At 42.4% G+C, this 24,305-nt stretch overlaps 1 protein-coding gene across 10 annotated transcripts in view; it reads left to right on the top strand.

The window, feature by feature from the left end:
* The window catches only part of CTBP2 (C-terminal binding protein 2), a 200,580-nt gene extending 176,919 nt beyond the window's left edge, over positions 1 to 23,661 (top strand). For 8 of the 10 annotated variants that reach the window (XM_083741227.1, XM_083741224.1, XM_083741223.1 and 5 more), the window contains 7 exons: positions 5,297 to 5,441; positions 9,164 to 9,370; positions 11,876 to 12,090; positions 14,197 to 14,327; positions 16,191 to 16,318; positions 18,234 to 18,351; positions 22,213 to 23,661. In XM_083741227.1, coding sequence (XP_083597353.1) covers positions 5,297 to 5,441; positions 9,164 to 9,370; positions 11,876 to 12,090; positions 14,197 to 14,327; positions 16,191 to 16,318; positions 18,234 to 18,351; positions 22,213 to 22,393 — 1,125 coding nt within the window. In that variant the 3' untranslated portion in view covers positions 22,394 to 23,661. Of the gene's footprint in view, positions 1 to 5,296; positions 5,442 to 9,163; positions 9,371 to 11,875; positions 12,091 to 14,196; positions 14,328 to 16,190; positions 16,319 to 18,233; positions 18,352 to 21,594; positions 21,949 to 22,212 lie in introns of all 10 variants that reach the window. The other 2 variants (XR_014564925.1, XR_014564926.1) reach the window with 2 other exon arrangements.
* Positions 23,662 to 24,305: the final 644 nt, after the last annotated feature.

A 24,305-nucleotide genomic window follows, 5' to 3' on the forward strand; every position in this document is an offset into this window, starting at 1 on the left:
AGAACTAACAGTGGATACACCTGAAATGTGAATTCCTGATCTAAAGTTTCTTTGATGGCACCTGTCTAGGATTTTATGACCATGTTGGTTACTTAGGCAAAATCAATCTCTTGGATTCAAAAATTGACTGATCTTGTTAGATAGGCTTTAAAATAGGTGGGTAAGAGGGGAAAAGGTTAATGTAAACAATCTGCCTGGTCCAGGTGCTGTGTTCCTTGTGTTCAGTGTACTTGCAAACAGTGTGTGTTCATGAAGAATAGATTTAGCTATTCTGCCCCAATTGATTTTCTTAAATGATACAAAATCAATAGGCGAAAGCAAAGGAATTAATGTATAAAAGATCAAACATACTTGGATTTCATGTAAACATTAGATAACTGTCTTTCAGTAACCTTTTGAACCTGGATTGGCTAGGGACCCCATGAGGTAGAGGGGGTAAATGACTGAAGTAATAGAAATGAAGCCTTGTCAAAAGTGTCAAAATATGCAGCTTGAAAAGGCAAACTAAGGTCCAAACTAGATACTATATGTACGCACATGGATCCTTCTTCAAACAGCCCCTTTTAAACTAGCTTTGGGAGAGGGAGATTAGGAACAGAAAAGCAACGCACTAGGGTTGTCCTCCCTCACCAAAACTGGTCCCCTGCCAGGACTCTCCTCCCCACAGATTTCCACATGTGTGCACGCGCTTTTGGGGGGAGTATCAGCAGAACATTTTGAATTTTTGTGTGTGAAACATCTTGTTTGGCCTTAAGGTAGCTACAATGTCATCATGAATATATTTGGGAACAACGCTTCCTTTAGGTTTTTAATTCAAGGACATTCACAGCTTCTATTTCGGTTATTCTGCTTCATTGCTAATTGTACTGTATATGTGAAGTTTCTATTACATCTTTGTATTATATTTTTATTTGCAGTGTTTTTGTTTTATCTTTTCAGGGAATATTTTGTTTTCCTTTATTGTATTTTTGTTTTTAGCCTTCATCTGTAATGCTTTATTTTGAGATTTTGTGTGGAGTGTATGAGGTGCTATGGGAGAGGCAGTACCTCTGCTGGGGGACACGTCATGCTCCTTGTCCGCCAGAAGTCTTCCCCCTGCACTGAGCTCTTGTCTGTGGCTCCTAGAAGCTGTTGGCTTGCGACAGTGGCCACACCCTAGAAATGGCTTTGACTGGCCAGCCAAACCAGGTGAAGGTACCCAATGGATCTCAAAATCCCTGTATGCAAAGGCAGATTGAGCAGACGTGGGTCCAGCTGTCAAGAAGACAGTTTCTGCACATGCTGTAGAGAGAAATGAGGGGCAGATGGGAAAGTAGATATACTCATTCGTGAGAAAGGCTTTGGCAGTAAACCCTGAGGAACAATCCATACCCACTGCCTTACAGGACATCTTCAGGGAGAAAAAGTTAAGGATTAAACCCTACACAAATGCGTAGTGGAGTCCCTAAGGTGATTGGATGGTGTCTTGAATACCTCCTTCCAGCAACTCCTGCAGCCAAGCTGGTGCCAAATGTGTTGCTTTCCTTTCCTTCAGACCACATCAGTGTGGCCCAAAGGGGAGTCTTGTTATCCGGGCAGCCCAAGACCTCCATTCACACTGCCAGGCTTGTGCCTTGTGAGAGGTCACTTTGGTGCTTCAGATGCAGCAAAATCCATTTGACGTTTTAAGATAGGTTGCAAAGTGCTTAGAATTTTTAAAATCTTTTTTGGAACTGCAAACTGGCATAAAAATCATTTCAATAAATAAATAGACTAAACAAACAAACAAAAAGGTTGCAGAATGCCACTTAGAGCCTGTTTAGATCATTACGATGTGGTGTATCCTTACCTTGACTTGTAAAAGCTGTTTCTATTTCCTGTATTAGTAGTTTTACTAAGCACATAATATAAAATCAGTAGAATTTGGCATTCACTTCTCAAAAGATAATATCTGATTGTGTCCATCCATGAGTGGATGACTTCTGCTCATGCAATGGGACTTGCCTTCCTCTCACCCCCCCCCTTGCAGCCTTCATATCCCCAAAAATCTGATTCAGAAGGGGTCTCAACCCTCTTGAACAGTTTTGGAACATGTGTGGGATGCTATAGGAGAGAAAAGAGGCAGGGAGTTCCTGCTGCAGAAACCAAAATCTGTTCACGTGATGTTGGATATCACCCCTTATCTAATTCTCATTTTATTGAGACAGGAATACATATGTCTGATTCATAGAATTGTAGAGTTGGAAGAGATTCCAAGAGTCATCTAGCCCAACCCCCCACAGTGCAGAAATCTCCTGCACACAGTCCCCCATCCAGTTTGAAACCACACTGGACCCTGCTTAGCTTTGCAAATGTGCTCCAAGACTCCTTTTCCTCCCTCTTCTCCATCTTCCTCTCTCCACTGGCCAAGATTACTGGCTTTGGGAATCCCAGTCATCCTAGTCTTTCTTTCTTGTACTACTCTTTTCCCTCCCACAAGTGCATACATAATTTTATTTTTATACCCCCTTTCTATAGTTCAGACATGCTCAAGGCAGCTTGCAACATGAAGGAAATTACATAATTACAAGCATAACTAAATTAGTCATAAACAATAAATAAAACATCAAAAGTAAACAACCAAATTAAACAATTTCCACATAAACCGTAAGATCTCAAATAAAGATACAAAAATTAATATCAATGCCAGTAACAACCCATCCCCCTCAACAGAACTCCCTAAACAATACCCCAGCCTGTTCATCAGGCTCAGCTTTTGTAGTTGGAGTCAGTCAGGGCCCCACCCTCCCAGGTCAGGTGGAAAAGGCCTGAAAGGCAGGAAGCAGGTCTTCCAGGATTCCAAATTCTCTGAAAAAATTGGATCTTAGGAGTGTAATAAACAATTCTGTATGATATCTTTGTTCCAGAACACTATGTCTGTTTGTTTTGGATTATTTATAAATCTCTAAATACTACAAAATACCACAGTGGTGTACAATAAAAAATACAACATATCAATGGATATCTTTGCACAAAGAAGGGTTGACCTGAAAAGTTGTTCACCCTGAATGCCATGTAGAAAGAGATACTTCTGGGTGAGCAGAACGCTTGAAACCTAAGTCTCCTAGAAATGAAGATAAAGGGGAGGAGGAGAGGGGAGAATGACAAGATCAAAAATGACTGGGTGGAGGTGGCAGGCAAATCCTTAGAAGGCTTACTGTCATTCATCGCTCAGCCTGTCCTTATAATGCTCCTGACCTAAGGAATTATCCCTCGGTAGGGCAGCCTTCAGCGCTAGTTTAAATAATCAGCAGTAAATAGCCTGGTCAATACAAATGTAGAGCTGTATCCAAGGTATCTTAAGCATGTTGCCTGTTCAAAGCTTTTTCTGTTTTCTGTTTTCATGCTGTGTTTACACTGAGTACGGAATAATGAGGGTGAATATAACTTTACTCTTAGTGACTCTCTGGCAGACAGTATAAATCTGTGCATTAGAGTGTAAATCCCGTTGGGGCATGTAGGACCTTCTGATCTGTAGTATCCAGTCACATGAGACCAATTGGATGTCAGAGGCTGTTGTTTTATCTCTTTCTCCTCCCCCTCTTAACCACTGTCTGGAAACTTCATATTTCCTTTATCATACTTCCCTTTAAAATTAGATTATAACCATCTCCCAAATACAAATCCTGCCTTCTCTTTTCTCAGTTTTCATCAGCTCGTGTTAGTGTCATAGTAGCTCATCTGCTAGGCACTGAGAGAGCACATTTGTGGCTTGGTGATGGCTTTTGCTCATCTTATGGAAGAGCTCAACTCAGCATTCAGTATACTAGCAACAAGCTGGGAATGAAATGATCTGGATTTTGGTTGAATACAATACCATTCAGGACAGTTCATGGCATCTGGTTTATAATAAAACGCTGGAATATATGGAACTGCAGTTAATATAAAGTGACACATATTACCTCAATATTCAGGAGTGTTCAGTAACAAATGTCTAGCTAACATAAGCTGGATGACCAGCTATCAAGTGGATTTTTCAATTTTCTCTGTTTTTAAAAAGTGTAGGGGTATTTCACCACCCCTTGCACCAGTGAAGATTGGTAGTGTGTGATAAAAATTACCTCTATCAAGCCCCTTTCTTTCATTAACTACATTGTATGATGGTCATGTGTATTAACCCAGAGGATCTGCTGTATTTGAGTTGTATCCAACTAAGTTATACCCATTGAAATTAATTGACCTAAGTTGGTCATGTGTATTATTTTAATTTGGTCTACTTCGATTAAGACTAGCATTGGATGCAACTCTCTGTCAGTAAGACAAGCAGGGCAGCCTCATGGGCTGCAGAATTCTAGTCAACTAGTGAGCGAGTATCCAAAGTGAGAAGTATTTTTTGATCCAGCTTTTGTCCAGAACAGTTTCATCTTTGTCTCCCGCACGTTCAATTCAGAGCCCATATATGTAGGGTGCAGTCTGGGGGCTGGAGAAAGGGACTGCAAATGCCTCCAGGAAGTCCCATATTTACTCAATCTAGGAGGGAAATCAGTCCTTTCATCACCCAATAATATATATTTGTGGATTTTCTGGTATCCTAAGGGATAGTGTAGAAGCTAAAATAAACTTCCAGTTGAGAAAGAGAACAGGTAGTTAATGATGGATTGAGCTGGGGGCCAGTTGCACTGACCATTTGGAGAAGTCATACTTCCTTTTCTCCCATTTCGATTACCGTTGTTCAAAGAGAAGTAGCCTACATCACCAGGGATTTGAGAGTTTTTAGATATGCAAAGATCTAGATATTGTTGAGTATTATTTTGATTGAGGTATTATCATGGGACTACATGGGGGCATATAGTACACTCGATACAATCCAGGATCTAATGCAAAATATTTCTAGAACTGAAAGATTATCCAGGGGCAGAGGCATTCAGAGGGAAGCAGTGATGTATTTCTATTTTTGACACCAGACAAAAGAGCACAAAGCACACGCAGATTCTCACTGCTTATGATTCTAGTTTGGGCAGTGGCCCTATTCCACCTAAGTTCTTTCCAGAGTTTAAGCTTCTTGACCTCAAATGAAGACTGATCCTTCAGGGCAAAATTTCATACATACATACTTGCACACATGTACACACACATAGTGAGAGCTACACACATTTATTCTGGAGTTCTTTAGGGTTTTCATTATTACTTGGGAGTCTTTAACCACTTAATCAGATTGAACCAAGTGCCTTACTAGATATTTGTGCATGACTCATCACCGGACTTCAACAGCTGTTACCGGAACATGTCCATCTGCTTCACTAATGTCTATTATTTCCTTCTTTTTTGTGTGTGTTAGGTTTTAAATGAAGCCATTGGAGCAATGATGTACCACACTATCACTCTCACCCGGGAAGACCTAGAGAAGTTCAAGGCCTTACGAGTCATTGTTCGAATAGGCAGCGGTTATGACAACATAGACATCAAAGCTGCAGGGGAACTTGGTATGTTTTAGACGTAACTTCAGTGCCTCCTCCGTAACTATGTTTTTGGTTTTCGTTCTAAGTAGAACAAATTACTTGATTGTCTCAGAATCATGTTTACAGCAGGTTTCTGGTTGGAGTGACTTTGATTCCATCCCTGCATACGACAAAGCAGCTCTGTTTTGCTTGCTGTGATGCAGCTGCTTCAAAGACCATATGGGAACTCCAGTGCAGATAGCACAGTTTCATTGCAGCTAAGGGCTTCCACATTCTCAACTGTAAATGGAATAAAACATCGTGTAATGTTCTGATGGGACATGAAGCTCCACTGGCAGAGAGATGGTCCATAGATTACTATGGCGTGGGTTACTTTGCCTCCTCCTTTCTGGTGGCTGCTGCCTATTGCATACATGGATAGCCTGCCAGCACAGATACAATACCATAGAGCAACATCCATGTCCATGCAAGCATTTGATTAGACACTAATGCTCCAGATCAACAGTTGGCAGGTTTCTTCAAAAAAAAAAAAAACATTGTTTAACGGAATGGCCTGGCATGTAGACAATAGTCCCCTTGGTTTTAAATCTCTTAGCAATGAAGTCTCTTTTTGCCTGACAACAAACATAGGCAACTAATTATGTTATTCTTAACTAGATTTAAGAATTATAACATATTGGCCATTTCTGTGTGCTACTAAAATGCTAGAGAGCTGTTTGCAAGCAGCACCGTTAATTGTTTTATCACTAATGAGTGCCACTGCATTAGCATATAAAATAAAATTGATCTTTATAGGGTGCCAGCTGTATATGTTTGTCGATAGGGTGTCATTAAAGTGATTAATTGCTATGGAGTACTCCATTGTAAATCTTAATAAAACTAAAGAAACACACATTCTCTGCAGCAGGCATTCCAAACAAGACACTTTGCTGGATCATCTACAGGGTTTTTTTTCTTATTAAAAAAAACTTGCCTGAGAGCTTTTTGCTGTTTTACTTACAGCATGACTTTGCTGTCATAGATTTGTAGACTGAGAAGCTTCTCATGGATTTTTTTGGTGTTTTTTTCAAGTAATCAAGGGCTGCCATGTACATTTTGAAATTTTCCTTCTGATGGCTCTTTCCCTGTCTCCAGTCCTTCTGTTCTATGCATATAGTGAATGAAATAATGGGGAAAAAAGAAAGAGAATATAATCAGATGTAATTCTAACTGCTTTAATTGTGTGTGTGTGTGTGTGAACCCTACATCTATATGTTTACTATATTCACTGGGAAGATTTTTAGTCCAGTGAAGAGCTACCACTGGCATTCTTGGTTAAAAGACCTCAGGTAGTTGGCTTGTAAAGACTCTGTCAGAATTGGCACAAGTGATCTAGGTGGAATATTGGTTCAGCTCGTTATTAGATAGCTCTTTATCTTTGTCCTATAACAGTGTAACATTTAAAACAGGAAAACCACTGACAGCAGAGAGAAAAATGCCTACTGGCACCTGAAGCTTTGGGGCCTTGTCGACATTTAGGTCTTAATGTATGCATTGCAATTCCATCTTGTTTTTTCTCCTTATTTTGGTACATTGCCCATGGCAAACTTTTGGTAGCTATTAAAAGTTATACATTTACTTGAGTGCTTTGCATCTTTTTCCATACCACTTCCAGCTGCCACTTTTCCTGTGAATATTTGCCCAGGCTGATTTAAGGGGGAAATACTGTTATAGGGAAGCACCAGACTACAGTGGGAAGTGCCACTGTACACTGTAGTCAAGTGTAGACAATAGAGCAGGCATATGCAAACTCTGCTCTCCAGATGTTTTGGGACTACAGCTCCCATCATCCCTAGCTAACAGGACCAGTGGTCAGGGATGATGGGAGTTGTTTGCCTATGTCTGCATTAGAGTGTCAAGCAAGGGATGGCTTCAAGACACTCCAGAGCCATGAAGCTCACCAGCTGACCTCCCCCAGCAAGCAATATGTATGTATTATTCAGTGTTTCATACACAGCATGTTTGGCGATCACTTTCAGGCCCCTGAATAGCTCTTTAATGCTATTTTTTAAATTGTATATCGATAAAAGGACTAAGTCTGAGAAACGGGATCAAGTTGAGTTTTGTTTTTAAAGTACTTTGGACAGATGGAGGAAAGTATGCTAATGCCATAATTCCTGGTGCGATGGGGACATAATTCTGCAGGCCTGGAAAAGGAGCAAATTGTGCTGAACTTTTCATTCTCTGGAATCCTGGCAGGAGTCTGTCCTGTGCTGAGTGAACATTGTTAATGCTTTGCCAAAGCTGCTTACACTACTTAACCCTAGTATCTCACCTTGCATGTCTAGGCATTACCTTGGGTAGCAGCTCCATCCCATGAAGGAGAATAATCTTCCTGCATGTAGAAGGGTCAGGAAAAGCCATATTACTTAGCAGCCTCATTTGAAATCCTAAGGAAAGGATGACTTAAAAGGAGTAAGGAGTGTTAGAACTGAGACAGGGATCGGGAACTTGTAGCCCTCCATATGACCACAGTTCCCATTTTCCCTGACCATTGGTCATGATGGGTTGGACTGGTGGGAGTCGGACTCCCACCAGCATCTGAGAGTCACTGGTCTAAGAGCGTCCACAAAACAGCATTTAATTTTAAACCCTAGTTGGTTTAAAATCAGCCCCATATGGTGATATTGTGTGGAATCAGCTCAGTTTTGATTTATTGCTTTGTGAGTTCCATTCCAGACATCCACAGGAAGGTTGGAAATAGTTGACAATATCTGAATTTGGCCCTGAATTTTTCATAAATTCGTTCTTTGTCAAAGTAGCCTTGTTTGGGGGGTGAAATGAAACAAGTTTAAAAGGGTCCGTCCTTAGCCATGGTTTTCATACTGTGGTGCTGGTGCAGTCTACTAAAATTTTCATACAACATTTCCCCTTTCCTTTGAGTTTTATTCATGAGTTACATGCACCATAACTTAGATGCACTGTACGAAGGTCATAAGGGCCGTCAGCTTCAAAGCTGGTACAAACGGCCAGAACAGGCATATGGTAATGGATTCTCAGGACTCTTAAGAATGCAGCTGGAAGGGTTGTTCACTTTAGGCTGTAGCTCAGTGGCAGGGCATGTGTTCTGCATACAGAAGGCCCCAGGTTCAATTCCTGGTGTCTGCAGTTGAAAGGATCAAGGAACAGGTGAGAAAAAACACCCTTCTTTTCCAAAGAGCTGCTGCCAGTTGGAGTCAACAGCATGGGGCAAGGGGAACCTGGTATAAGACAACTTCCTATGTTACTTGGCCTGGTTCCAAGCAGAAGGAGGCTGGCTTAGAACCTACCATGTCTTTCTATGCTCAGGGACTTCAGCACCACCATAGAAGAGCCTTCTGGATCAGGCTAAGAGACCATCTAGTCCTGCATCCTGTTTTCACAGTGACCACCCAAATGCCTGTGGGAAACACTCAAGCAGGACCTGAGCACAAGAGCACTCCCCCTCTCCTGTGGTTTCCAGCAGCTGCTCTTCAGAAGCATTGCTGCCTCCAACCGTGAAGGTCGGGGATAGCTCTCGTGGCTAGGAGCCATTAGTAGCTCTTTGTTCTCATGCAGCATGCAACATGGGTCTGGATTCAAGCCTTCCGATATTACGCATTATGAATTGTTCCAAGAGAACATAGAGAACATAGTTAACTTGGAACACCATGCACTAGTGTGAAACCTTGAGATTTCCTGGCCTCAGTCTTGATCACTAAAACGTAGGTTTCTGCCCCATTCACCAGGAATTGCTGTTTGCAACATCCCCTCGGCTGCAGTAGAAGAGACGGCAGACTCCACGATGTGCCATGTCCTGAATCTCTACAGACGGAACACTTGGCTCTACCAGGCACTGAGGGAAGGAACCAGAGTGCAGAGCGTGGAGCAGATTCGGGAGGTGGCTTCTGGAGCAGCTCGTATTAGAGGCGAAACCCTCGGCCTAATTGGATTTGGTATGTTTATTCAAAATGGGTGACATTTCTTTCAGTAAAACAACAGGGGGTTGGGCTTTACAAGGAGATCTGCATGGATTCTGACATCGTGCTTTGCAACTGCAACATTTGCTTGAGGAAGCTGCAGCCTTGCACAGTGTGTGTTGAAGGAGGAGGCGGGTATTTAAAATCCCCGGCTGTTTTTCTTTCACCAGAGAAAAATATCATTTATGCAATTTGCAGAATTCAGCTAAAACATCTGCTTGCTTTTAGCACCCAGTCCACAGAAGCCCTGCTTGTGAGGGGCTCAGAGCTCCTGAGTTCAACTGTTCCAGTACAATGCAAAACAAGGAGCACAGCCTCATCAGCTGATGAGACTAGAGATGCTCAATTGCAAACTAGCTTATGTTCTCTGAGCTATGGTCGCTCTCCAGTAGTTGCTGTTGGGAGACTCAGTACTCTTTTGGTTCACCCCACCTCCGTGAACACTCAGTGTAAATTTAGCTAATTAATAGGCATTTGTGCATATTTTTCTCCAACTTCTTCTACACCAGGCCCCGAGTTGTACTTTAATGAGTAATTGCAATCAAAGATAGGTGTGCTTCTTCCATTCCATCTGTTCAGAAATATGGCAGTCAAGAAAGGGAGAGAGAGAGAAAAAAACCATCCCAGCAGAATCCACATTATTTTATTCCATTCACCTACTTTCCGACATGAAGGCATGATTACGTCTGGTTCTTTGGCTTTCTCTCCATTTTCTGAAAAGAAGACTCCTATCTTGATGTAGAAGTCGGTTAGTTGAGCCCAGGCGGTGACATTGAATTGGAATGACATTGTGGATAATGACCTGCTGATTGCACTGCAGCTGTCCCTCTTTATCAGAAGAGCCTTATTAAACCTTTGCTTCCAAACCATGACAGTTGTCTTAGTCATGCCCAATTAAATAGCCATTCAGCAAGAGCGCAGAAGGAAAGGGTGGGGGGGAGGCTACAGCAAACAAGTTGCTCTTATAATAAATAAGGCTCAGAGGGGTTTTGTTGTTGTTGTTGTTCTACCAAAGATGATCATAATCAGATTTCCTTAACATGACTTCCTCTTTTAGGTCAGAGGCTTAAATGTGGCTAGAACCCAGCACTTTAGTTACCACTGTGGGTGCGGAAGATCTGCACTCTAGTACTTTTGATAAGCTGTGTTACTTATTTGCAGTGGACATTCGTTCCTTGCCCGCTAGAGTTCCCTCCTTCCAGTTTGAGAATTTGGCTTTACACTAGTGTTGCATTCCCTTTATGGATTCATATAGCAATGGCTGTTCATTTTAATTACATCTGAAGTGCATTGGCAAATAGTTAATGGACTTTTAAAAAAAATGCCGTAGCTGCTTGTATTCTAAAGGCAGATTCAAATAATGCCCTTATACACGCTGCATTACATGGTTCATGTTTGACCTTCAACTAAGTTGGCAGTAGGACTCTGTCCTAAGAATCCAGCTCTTAGATTTAAAACCTAACAGTAGGGAAGGAGAAACACACAAATCATGATGTTCTCTGATACCCTCTTGCTCATGTAAAAATATCAGTATACCTGGATGGGTTTCTGGCATGTTGTCCCCTCTTTCCCCCGACCCAATTTTGCATTACAGTAAATGAAATTCCAGGTCAGTTGACATGAGGCAGTTGTCAAGTGCTTAGGGCAAGGTGCCAGCATTTAAAAATATATAATGAGTAACAGGTAATGAGTAATGGGGGCTTGCTGATAATAGCTATCATTTGTATATTCATGGTATGCATTTGTGAATTCTTGCAGTCTAAAATAAGAGCTATTGTCCATATCACCTTTAAAGGCAGATCAGGACAGTATTATTACTATGCCACTGGAACAGGCTTTGCACACCTTGTGACCCTATGAACTAAAAGTAGCTCACTGGCCACTACAGAAACTTCCATTTAAGCCAATTAATTCCATAAAAAGTCAAAATCGTTGAAATAACAGGATAGTGCAGGTAGGCTTTCTGTTCTTTGCATTCAGAAGGAGTTATTTTATTGGGTATAGAGCATTTCAGTGCTGGTCAGGGAGGTGAATGATACCTGGGCCCCACAATTCAATTTTGAGGGCTACATTAAAAACGTACCACAAATATAAAGCTGTTCCAGTTTGGCCATGTTGCAAACTCGCTGCCTATTTATGAAGCCTGCTGGTATGGTAGCCCAGCATTGATTGGGCATGTGGCAGATAGTAAGACGCAGGAAGCGAGTGGTAAAACTTGCAAAGCCCCTCTCCTTGGCTCCGACCAGTGTGCTAGTATCATTTCCTCCCATTTTTCAGGTGCCGCATTTCAGCAGCACTAACTCGGGGATATAACACAGGAGAGAATCAGTGCAGCATGAACACCTTTGCTGTGGTCAGAGAAAGCGTTTGGCAGCAAGTCGTGCCAATTGGTACCATTCAATGCACCCGTTGGAATTCATGCAGCGAATGCCAAGCCTATTATGACAACTCTCTGCCTTTTTCTTTTTTCTTTTGGCTTAGGTCGCACTGCGCAAGCAGTTGCAGTTCGAGCCAAGGCATTTGGCTTCAATGTGATCTTTTATGACCCATACCTGCAGGATGGCATAGAAAGGTCCCTGGGAGTCCAGCGGGTCTACACACTCCAGGATCTGCTGTACCAGAGCGACTGTGTGTCATTACACTGTAACCTCAATGAACATAATCACCACCTTATCAATGACTTTACGATTAAGCAGGTAATTCTGAACGGAGGAGGATCATCTTGTTGGCTCCAACTGCGCTCTAGGAATGTGTGGCTGCTGAGGTCTGGAATTCCTGCTGGCACAGTGATAATGCCAAGCAGCTGCAAACAATAATCATATGCATTTTTACCTTTGGGATAGTTGAGAGTTATAGCTAATCTGCTCATCTGTCTTTTGCACATTATATATGTTAAGTGATGGAACTTAAGCAGGTTGGTTTAATGCTTGCCAGTAAATTACAGTTAGCAGCCTAACGTTGCAGAATGTGACACACCTACAATACTTTTCGCTTTATTTGCTCTAGTCATTTGGTCTTGTTGGCGCAAGACTTGCTTACATCAATGGCTTATTTGAAATACAGTGGTACCTTGGGTTATGTACGCTTCAGGTTACAGCTAACCCAGAAATATTACCTCGGGTTAAGAACTTTGCTTCAGGATAAGAACAGAAATCGTGCTCCAGTGGCGTGGCAGCAGCGGAAGGCTCCATTAGCTAAAGTGGTGCTTCAGGTTAAGAACAGTTTCAGGTTAAGAACAGACCTCCGGAACGAATTAAGTACTTAACCTGAGGTACCACTGTAGTGCATTTTGAGGAACTGGGTTGGAGTCTTTCATCCAGGTTCTCCTCATCCTTGCTCTTTTGAAATAACAACATGAGACTCTTAATCTCAGGGTTGTGGGTTTGAACCCCATGTTGTGGGGGAAACTCCTGCATTGCAGGGGGTTGGACTAGATGGCCCATGTGGTCCCTTCCGACTCTATAATTCTATGATTCTGTGTGTCATAAAGTAATGCCCAGACTAGCCCAACACAAGCACAGTTTCCCAGACATGTTCAGGGCAAAGGTCACCTAGGTGACCAGAAAAACTGTGCATTAAATTCTGCCAGAGGAAGTCTCTGTCAACAGTTGTTCTTTTGTTCCTAATTCAGTCATGAGTTCTAGATTCCTGCCCCACCCCCCAAAATGGCTGATTTCTCTCCCAAAGGCTGAGGAATCTGCTTCTGTCCTGCTGCTTTTATCCTATACTTCTGTGGTTCTGCAGCTATCTTTATTATCCCTATTCCATGCAAAATGAACATATGGATAAGTAGCAAATGGACTCTTAGCATAATGTTCATTGTACAGCGTTTAATAACCTAGGAAAGCACCTTGGACACAAAGTATGTTGGTGCTAAAATGTAATGCTTCCAGAGTGGTATATTCTACTATTTGAATATTTATTTACCATAGTGAAGAGTTCAGGAAATCTGTAAGAAGTGCTTTTGAGGTTGAGAGATTTTAGGTAGCATTTAAAAACCAGCAGCAGGTATGCAATGCTCTCATTTAAAAATTTACACAGCAGGCTGTTAGGCCAAAACTGATATTTTCCTAGTGCTAGTTTCAATGGCCTCATCCCCAGTATTTTGCCTCTGAGACATTGTCATACCAGAGGCTCGTCTCAAGCGCAGTGGTGTGCCATTGTGCCACTGATCTCGTTCAGGACATCAAACGCCAAGACAGGGCTTACACTGGTGCTGGAAAGTGGTAATATACTTCCATTCTACTAATCAATTTCCAAAGTATGTTATTGAGTCAGCTGCGTTTGCTGGAGGAGGAGGAGACCCTTTTCTCCCAAGGAAGATGAAAATGGTTGACAAATTATTGGGCATTTTCCATGAAATAAATTATCTCTTTCCAGCATCTGCTTGTAGCCTTGTCTATTTCTTTGCTGCTATCAGTATTTGTGCTGACTCACATACTCTCCAGCCTCATGCAGACCTAGAACTCATCCCACTAGGACAGCATTCTTTGCTAGGATGAGAGATCCCCCCCCCCCCACAAAAACCGTTCATAGACTCAGTTCAGTGGTGAAGAACCTATGCCCCTCGAGAGGCAGTTGGAATCTAACTCCAATCCGTCTCGGTCAGCATAACCCATGGTCAGATGGGTGTTGCAATCCAGCAATATCTTGAGGGCTGCTGCTTCACCTCTCTTGCAGAGGCCAGAGGATGCTACATTACGGGAGTAAGCCAGGGAAGTGGTGGCAATGCTCTGCTTATGTCCCGCTCTTGGTAATAGTAGTGCTTGAATAGTCCTTTCTTTCTCCCTGGCTCCCTTCAGATGAGGCAGGGAGCATTTTTGGTAAACACAGCCCGTGGTGGTCTGGTGGATGAAAAGGCCTTAACTCAAGCCCTGAAGGAAGGAAGGATACGAGGGGCAGCACTGGATGTGCATGAATCGGAACCATTTAGGTAAGTCGAAATCTCACTTGTAGCATTTTGCACTTCTATCCTGCATGTTCTCGAAGGCTTAGTCTAGGCCGTTTCTGTTCATATAATAATGAACCAACAAGGTGCCTGTGGGATGCCTGCAAGCAGGACCCAAGCACAGCGATACTCCTACGGTTTCCAGAAAGTGGCATTCAGCGGCATACTGCCTCCCAACACCAGAGGTAGAACATAGCTGTTGTGGCTAATTGCCACAGGTAGCTTTATCCTGGTTAAAGAGAAGAGAGCTTAATTATGACCCTGGTTTCAGGTGACATGCTAAGCTAGGGGTGAGGAAGGCTAGATGTGGCCTTCTGGCCTTCTCTGTCATTACCAACTTAAAATGCAGCCAGGCCATTCTTTTTTCTAATTTGGATCAAAGCTGATTTGGGGAAAATGTGTCAAAGTGCAGAGTTTGATAACAGGATAGACCTGGATTGTGGCTAACGTTGTGTGTCCACTGCTTCCCAAACCAACAATGGGAGCGCACTGCATGCAGAGTAAATGGGGAGTGTGTTCATAGCCTGAATCATCGTGCAGTGCAGATGGTCTCCCCTCAAGCTGAACTTGTTTGTGGATACCGCTGGAAGGATCTAAGAGAAGCAAGTCTTGGAATCAAGAGACATGTGGGAAGCACTTATTTTTATGAAATGGGCAGCCAGATGGCGCACAGCATGTGTAGCAAAATGTGGATGAGAGATGTTTTACCATATAAAAATCAACTTTAAAAGAAAATGAGAGAGAATGTGACTTGAGTTTGGTCAATCATCTGTCTGCTTAAAGACAATATATGTACATGCCTTTGCCCACCTCCCCACCCTCAATGCTGCCCCTTCTCTCCTGCCTTTGCAACACCCAGGAATTAAAGCCAGAAGTCTCTCATTAACCATACATGGTGTTCTACTTCAGATACTACAGTTTGGAGGTTTGGAACAAGCCAGGATGTTAAACCAACTTAAAACTGATTATAAGATCCTGGCATCTCCTAAGACTGGTAGCTATTGTTTTCTGGTTTGGGCAAAATGGGATTCTATGGTTAGTAAGAGACTTATGGGTTTAATTACTGCACACTTAAAAGGGCTTGTGTGTGTAGACAAAAGGCTCAGACGTACTCCAGTTATTAAGCCAAGAAAAGATTCTCAAAACGTGATCAATTTGTATCATTCTTCTAGCCTAATTTTTCAGGTACAGTGGTGCCTCGCAAGACGAAAATAATTCGTTCCGCGAGTCTCTTCGTCTAGCGGTTTTTTCATCTTGCGAAGTACGGCCATTAGCGGCTTAGCGCTATTAGCGGCTATTAGCGGCTTAGAAAAAGGGGGGTAAAAAGGGAAAAAACTTGCAAGAACGTTTTCGTCTTGCGAAGCAAGCCCATAGGGAAATTCGTCTTGCGAAGCACCTCAAAAACGGAAAACTCTTTCGTCTAGTGAGTTTTTCGTCTTGCGAGGCATTCGTCTTGCGGGGCACCACTGTATCTAGGAACAACAGTCAGCAATAGTGGAAGGGTGATTGCCTCTGTATAAAGGCAATCACTATACATATATAGGCAACCACTGTTAATTGGGGAGCATGCACCTTCTTGACTTTGACTTTATGGATTTGTATTAATCATTTCAATGAATTTGTTGTTGTTTGCTTCATTTGTATGTTACTGTGTTTGTCTAGCAATATCTGGATGTAGCGATTGTGATGTTTATTGTTTCTTTTTAATGCTTTCTGATTGTTGTGAGCCGCTTAGAACTCAACATTTGTTGTTGGAAAAGGAGAATAGAAATATTAAATCAAATCAAATGTTGGTGAACTTTACTTTTTTACCTCAATATTTGTTTCTTGGGGGGTGTTTTCCTGTAGCTTTGCTCAAGGACCACTAAAAGATGCTCCTAATTTAATTTGCACACCACACACTGCTTGGTACAGCGAACAGGCCTCACTGGAGATGAGAGAAGCCGCCGCGACAGAGATACGCCGAGCTATCACAGGTACACCAACTTGCTTGCCCATAAAAAGGTAAAGGACCCTGACAGTTAAGTCCAGTCGCAGTTGACTCTGGAGTTGCGGCACTCATCTCACTTTACTGGCTGAGGGAGCCAGCGTTTGTCCGCAGACAGTTTTTCTGGGTCATGTGGCCAGCATGACTAAGCAGCTTCTGGTGCAACAGAACACTGAAACCAGAGCAGCGCATGGAAACACCATTTACCTTCCTGCCGGAGCCGTACCTATTTATCTGCTTGCACTGTGTGCTTTCGAACTGCTAGGTGGGCAGGAGCTGGGACTGAGCAACAGGAGTTCACCCCATCGCAGGGATTCGAACCGCCAACCTTCCGATCAGCAAGCCCAAGAGGCTCAGTGGTTTAGACCACAATAGGCCAGTTTAAATGTTATAGATCCCATGAAGTGTTTGCCTGTACTAGTGCTTCATCTGGCACTACAGCATGTGCAGGTGTAGTCCCCGCCAGTGTTGATTGCACATGTATGTGCCAGTGCATAGTTTAAAGAACCTCTGAACATCACATCACCATACGTGGCACACCAGTCCTGGAAGGTGCATACCTCTGCTTCCATAGACTGTGGGGAGGGGGGCAGTTGTGGTTAACACTTAAATCACCTACAGTGTTAACGTGATTCCAGCAACCTGTTTTAAATCATATTTAAATATTACACATGCACACCTGTGTATGTTCATTCAGAAAGCTCATTAAGCTGAAAAATTCTATTAGTTGTCAGCTGCAACATCAGGAGCAATTGCTACATGAAAACCTACATTGAACCAAAGTGATGTTGCCATTAGGGGATTCTATGCCAGAACTCTCTTAGTTTGAGTGTCCCTATCCCATAACATCACGCTATTCCTGCACTGGACCTGCAAATACTCCTTAGGGAGGCGTAGCCATAATATTGTTACCTACAGTGGTACCTTGGGTTACAAACTTAATTCGTTCCGGAGGTCCGTTCTTAACCCGAAACTGTTCTTAAGCTGAGGCGTGCTTTTGCTAATGGGGCCTGCTGCTGCTGCCACAGCGCCATTTCTGTTCTCATCCTGGGGCAAAGTTCTCAGCCCGAGGTACTACTTCCGGGTTAGCGGAGTTTGTAACCTGAAGTGTTTGTAACCCAAAGCGTTTGTTGTCCAAGGTACCACTGTATTTGGTTTGTTGTTAGGTAAGTAGTCAAGATATGCTGCACTGTGTACTACGCATTTATAGTCCTGCTCTTCAAGGCAAAACCACAAGTGCGCTAAATGGCACTACTTTGGTCATGGAGATATGGTAGCAAATCATGTTAATGATGGAGCAAACTCCTAATAAAAGGGATGTGGACTTTTATCTAAGTATTTTTCAGAATAACTGAGGATTTCACATAATCACTAGGGCTCCAGCATCCAATACATGCCAAACGTGTAACAGGCACTGCTATAGCATGCCTAATTTTATACTGACCTTCTGCATCCTTTCCTGTGTCTAACTGGGTCGATTCTATACCATTACCCAATGTGGAGTTGTTTTGGGGAGAAATGCCAATGGGGTAGAGGAAGTTACAGTATCTTGGGCAGCTTCCATTCATTCTGGCGAGGTCTGCAGGATGACCAACAAACTGCTGTAACGGGGCTTGTAAAGTGACTTGGTGCAGGAAAGGGGTGGGAAATTATCCAGCCTTTCAAAGCACTTTTATCTGGCCACTGTATCAGGGTGTGGCGAGGGGAAAGCACTGCATATTGTTTTACTCGTAAGCAAATTCTACAGCACTCCTTTCCCTCCCTGAATTTTGGTGGGAAGTAAAGAGCTGTGTGAGTTAGCACAAGTGGTGTGGAAAACCTCAACTTGGATATAGCTTGTTGCATATTAGTTGGGCTGATTTGTGCCTGACCCTGTTATGAATCTGAATTGTCCCCTTCCTCAGGTCGGATCCCTGAAAGCCTACGAAACTGCGTGAACAAGGAATTCTTTGTCACAACAGCTCCTTGGTCAGTAATAGATCAGCAAGCGATTCATCCAGAGCTCAATGGTGCCACATACAGGTAAGATAAAGAACTCTTTTTGGGGGAAAAGCACCATACTTTGTAGTTCTCTACCCAAGAATGGAGCTAGAGAATGAGATACACACATCTTTGTATAGGGCTCAGGTAGGGTAGCCGTTCAGCAATAGTGTATTCAGGTTTCCTCCACAGAAGGCGCTTCCTTTATTCTGGGAATCCTGTTCAGAGATAGCATCTCCACAGGTATCCTGCTGCACAGAGACCCCTTAATAATGCCACTATAGAGTCACTTTGAGCTTCTCTGAAAGGCCTTTCTGCTGTTTCAGTCTTACTAACTCACCCACTATTTACCTGACAAAAGGAGCTTCCAGAAGTCAGTTTCAGTAAACCAGCCCTTTAGTTTGGGGGGGTGGGGAGAGGAATATAATCAGTGCTCCTTAAGGACTTCAAAGATTCTTTGCAGAGGTAGGCCACCATTGTAAATGAATGAATACCGGTATATTGATGCACTGTTCACCCAGCACAAGCTGAAAGGTGGAACATTAATTAACTGTAGGGCACACACACACCCCATGTAATGTTAAGGGGCAATATATTACCTAAGTTTAAGTCTAGAAAAAGCATGAGAGATGTGGAATGGTTACTAGGCAGGGATGGGGGTTTTTTGGGGCTGCTGGAAATGCCAGTCATTCCTTTTAGGGCACTTCCAGACAATTGTTTCATTCAGCGATAAATGTGCAGTTGTCAGTAACTTGTTACAAGATAATTTAGACATCCCTTGAGACAGTGGTTTTGTTGCAGGAAAAGCCCAATTGGCTAGTGCCCATAATTTCACAAACCCCCTCTGTTCACGCACATGCCCTCCCTTGGATGTTTATGGTAGCTCTCAAACACCAGACTATTTGTGCAGCCTTCAAAAAGAGCAGTGAACAGGAGGGAAACCTCTGCAGATGAATTTGTTTCCCTCCAAGTTTTAAATTTCCTGTGTGTTTAGGATTGCAGAGGTTATGGAATTTCCCTGGTGGATCCCAGTGGGGTTCAATGGTCCCCTTTTCTCTCCACCTCCCTTTAGCCAAGTACCGTATTTTTTGGACCATAACACTCACTTTTTTCCTCCTAAAAAGTAAGGGGAAATGTCTGTGTGTGTTATGGAGGGAATGCCTACGGTTGGCATGCCTACGGATTTTCCTCCTCTAAAAACTACGTGCGTGTTATGGCCGGGTGCGTGCTATAGAGCGAAAAATACGGTAAATAGTCCTCTAGGGCAATTATAAAAATTTGTGCTCTCAGATTTCCTCCATGTGCACTAAAGGTAGGTATGTGTATAGGATATAAAAAGGGCTGTGAGTTTTTCAGGAATCCCCACATGCATGGATAGTGTGCCTGTGTGGAGAAGGATCCCACTCAAGCATAATCTGACATTTTGAAAGCCAGAATTTTAAAGCCAGAATTTTTGTTTCACTTAGGAGACATAATCCCAAGGGGTATACATATTATATAGCAAGAACAAAAATGAACCTTCATGAACTAGTCTCTCTCCATCTAGTGTTTGGGGTTGGAAGAGCTTTTATACTTCACTGGGCTTCTTATTTATCTCCTCCCCATTTCATTACCTACTGTGTATACAAATATTTGCATTTTCGGGGAGGGGGACTTACCTGTGTCCAGCACAGAACCTTCCAAGGTCTAATCTAGTGACCTCTCCTATACTCTTACAGCATATCTTCAGAATAGCTTTTATTCTTTTCTCTAATTAACTTTGCCTCACAGATACATCTGGTCTTTTTTGTAAACTGTTATCTACCAGCATCTCTTCTTTTACACAGTGTTATGTTTCTTCTGCACTTGTGTGAAAACCCACACAATGCTGCTCATGAACAGAGATTAATACTGAGTTTCAGAAAGCAAGGGCTAGGACTGGAAAGTAGGTATGTGATATTAAGTAAAATCTGAAAAACTAGACAGTGTCTAGATATCCAGTACCTGTTGCCTTTTGCAACTCCTTGCTCTTTAGTGTGATTAGCAGAAATAATGGAAGTTATATGCCAGCTTGTTTATTGAACCTATTTCACGCAGACTACAGAATTTAAATTCAGTATAGAATATATATCATCTGCAGCGTACAACCTTGCTTATGATGCTTCTATTGCAAGAGGCTAATTTTGTTAATCCCACTGCTTGAATGGAGTTGTATGTTTAAACTAATTTGCAATATACCTTTCTTTCCTAAATTTGTCCTGTAAATTCACAGACTGAGAGCCAGGCAAATGCAAGTTTGCTTCTGCTCACACATGGGGGCTTTTCAGCTTCCCACCCTTCTGACAGCAGTCCGACTTGGGACTTGCAGAATTGGCTGCTCTGCTTCATCTTGCAGGATTAACAGTGTGATAATATACCAGTTTTCTGCAATTTTCCTTATGTAGGGTTTCATTATCATGCATATTTCCCCAAAGCACAATTTCTGTTCTAGTATCCTAAGGCCCAAGTCCAACTTGTTTCATTCTGTGTATGTCTTTCTCTCTCTCTCTCTCTCTCTCTCTCTCTCTCTCTCTCTCTCTCACACACACACACACACACACACACACACTCCACAGTGTAAAGCTCTGTCATCTACACAGCCTAGTTAATGTGTTTAATAGTAATAATGACATGTGCCACGTTGATTTCTCTCAATTTCCCACCAAACACTTGTTCACACAAGGGACTTTCCACCAACTCTGTGACAGCTTTGGTTTTCTTCTTTGAAGAGCTGTCCGGTGTGCTATTTCTCACTAGTTTGGGGACTCACCTCATTTCCTTCAGCAGGTACCTCTTGCATTCCAACATGCTTTTGAAACTCAAATCTAAATGCCTCTTTGAGCTTCCAGAACTAGCTATGCAAGTTACTTAGACTGTTGTCTTGGGCTGAGTGTTCCCTCAGCCCCTGGTGATATGGATGGAGCAAGTAATGAGCTGACTTCTGAAGGTCTAGACTGTAGCCCATTGTACAAATATAAGAGGCTTACAGCCAGCCAGACACAAGTAGAAGTGTTATCACAATTTAAGGGCCCATTCCAGCTAAGCAAAAGCCCCAGAAGAGGTTGGTGAGAGGCTAGAGCCAGGCTGCCACAAGTCACATTATTGGGGTGGGAGCATGAGTCTAGTCCTGTACAGGCACCATGTTCTTTATGTCATTTTATTGAAAGAGGAAACATCCTTTTTTTGAATTGAATGTAATGTATGTGTTTAGGAAAGGGATGTTGTTATCGAACTACTGACATTAGAACAATGTCACATTCCATTTAGGTTTTTCTTTTCAGCATCTCCATGAGCCAGTCCACCCTTCTGCTTTGTACTTCAAAGGATTTTACAGGAAGAAAGAGATGATACCTAATAGCAAAAAAAACATTTTGGTCGCCCTCTGTGGCACTCAAATGAATTAACAGCAAAGAAGCCACAGTCGTATTTTGTGTTCCGATATGTTTGACATCAATAAAAGGGTGACAGGAAGAAGGGATGGCAGCAGCGGATTATTCATATAAGGCTGGTCCCTCAGCTGCTGAAATGTGCACTCTGCGGCTCTCTTTCAACACTGGAATCATTTTTTTGTCTCATACTTCAATGTGGGTAAAAGCAATGTGAAAAAAGAAGAGTTTGAAGGTGATAATTTATATTAGCTTTGATTCCCCCCTCCCACCCAAACAAATACTGCTCTTACGAACATACTTTGAAAACTTGACAGATTTTGCAGTAAAAAAAAGTACTTTCTCTTACGATACCGGGATAGCAGTGATTTGGCAATGAATGAAATTGACTGCAAGGTATTCCCCCCCTCCCCCATTACCCTTCTACTACCCCCACAGCCTGTTGTTCTATGGAATGCTTGCGTGTCTCCTTTTAACTAAGAAATCACACTCTTCCTAGATATCCACCAGGCATGGTGAGCGTTACACCAGGCGGGATTCCGGCAGCTATGGAAGGTATTATCCCCGGAGGGATCCCTGTTACCCACAATCTTCCGACAGTGGCGCATCCTTCCCAAGCTCCATCTCCTAATCAGCCGTCCAAACATGGGGACAACAGGGAACATCCCAATGAGCAATAGCAGATAATTCAAAGCACTCCGATTTGGGACCAAGAGACATTGGGGGGGGGGGGTGACACATGAACTGATGGGAATTTGATACAAAATTTGTAAGGTTGATTTTGGACTGACGCATCATGTTGTTCCAGTGTTAACTACAAAAAAAATGGAGTCAAGACTTGGGGAGGGAGGGGGAATGCAGACGAAGTCACCTGCTTACTGAAGCACTGAAAACTAGGATGCGATGATACATTACTGATCAGCTTCTGTTATTGTATGTTTAAGTTTCCTTCATCTTTACATCAATCACAAGAATATATATTTCTTCTCAGTCCCTTTTGGGGAATAGCAGGTGACCTGCTGCTTAGAGCAGGTCCAACAGTCCTAACAATGCTTACATGATAGTAAGAGGAAACCATCATGTGACTTCAGCCCTTTCCTTCCTCACTTACCTGGCTCCTCCTTGTATAGCCTGAGGAAATATAACCCATAGATGGGGGAACTGTTTTGCTTGTTGCAGTTATATATGGCCACTAATGTATTGGAGGGATGCTACTCAAGTTTAACTACCGTCATGTAGGACAGCAATCTTGGTGGGAAGAGGGGGTAAAAAGGCTCATGTTAACTAGCTGCCTCTTACCCACAGAAATGGATGCTTATTCTACAAGATACACTTAATAAAGTAGCTGTACACTCAATAACACGTGCTGATGATGCAAAAAAAAAGAAAAAAGTGTTACGTTTCACATTTATACTCAAATATATTTTTCTCAGTTTTAAATCCACAGCTATTTTATTGAGTGGAAACGTCTTGGGCTGGAAGGGGTTCAAGACTAATGTTGCATTTCCTTATGTCTCAGGAAAAAGAAACACTTTTTATGGTAACTTGTCAGACTGTATGAACAAACCCACTTTTTTAGACATTGAAGTCTTCTTTTCTTCATGTGATATTTTATACAAGAACACTTCAAAATGTGTTATTAGATGTGACTGATTTTAACAAATCCTATTAGATTTGTATCAACTAGTTACATGTTATATTCATAGTCTTTTGTGAATCATCGCCTTTTTGTTGAAAAAGATGGCCTATTTTGAGCCTTTGTATGGGTACATTCCTGTTTCTGTGATAAGTTTTAAAAGCTGTCCCAAACAAAACAAAAAAACCAGAACCAATGGCTACCAGAAGTATGTTTTGTTTTTAGTGTGTTACCGTTACTGTATTTGTTTATTGTAAAGGTGGACATATAGCGTTCAGTGCAGTTTTCAATAAAAAGTGACAATTTCTATAATTTCACATGGACCAGGCCCTTCATGTCCTTTACCCTGTACGAAATACTAACACATTTTCAGGTCCAACAAGAGCAAGCTATGCCAAAACCACCCTTCTCAATGAAAGAAGGTGATTGATACATCTCTGCAGTCAAGATTCCAAAACACAATAAACTCTTCTTTTCAGAGCTGTGAGAAGCTCATGAGTGGTCTGAAGTAAACTAACTCTGCTCTTTAAAATAAATAAATAAACAAACATACATCTACCCCCCAAAATCCTGTGTACTTAAAAAAGTTCCAAGCAAACCAACAAGACTCCTCTAGAGTATCTGCACCTCACAGTTCCAGCAAAAATCCTGTCTGAATATAAGAGGAGACAACAGTGTGTCGGTTAATGGCTTGTTCAGACAATAGCTGGCACCTAAGACTTTACTCAAAACAAGATGGGGATCACTATTCTGTGCTCACTCTCCTACCCTCATCACTGCAGAAACTAATGGGTACGTTGAGATAGACTCCAGATCTTGTAACAGATTTGAGGAAATTACAAGAGGTGCCCTGAGAGAGGTGCGGGAGAAGAAGTACCAATGCACAGCCCAAGTCCTTATGCTAACAGAACTGCTTTGTTGGACGCAACCCAGAGTTTCCTAGACCAGAAGCAGGA

The sequence above is a fragment of the Podarcis gaigeae genome (assembly GCF_964106915.1).
Source record: "Podarcis gaigeae genome assembly, chromosome: 5".
NCBI classification, from domain to species: domain Eukaryota; kingdom Metazoa; phylum Chordata; class Lepidosauria; order Squamata; family Lacertidae; genus Podarcis; species Podarcis gaigeae.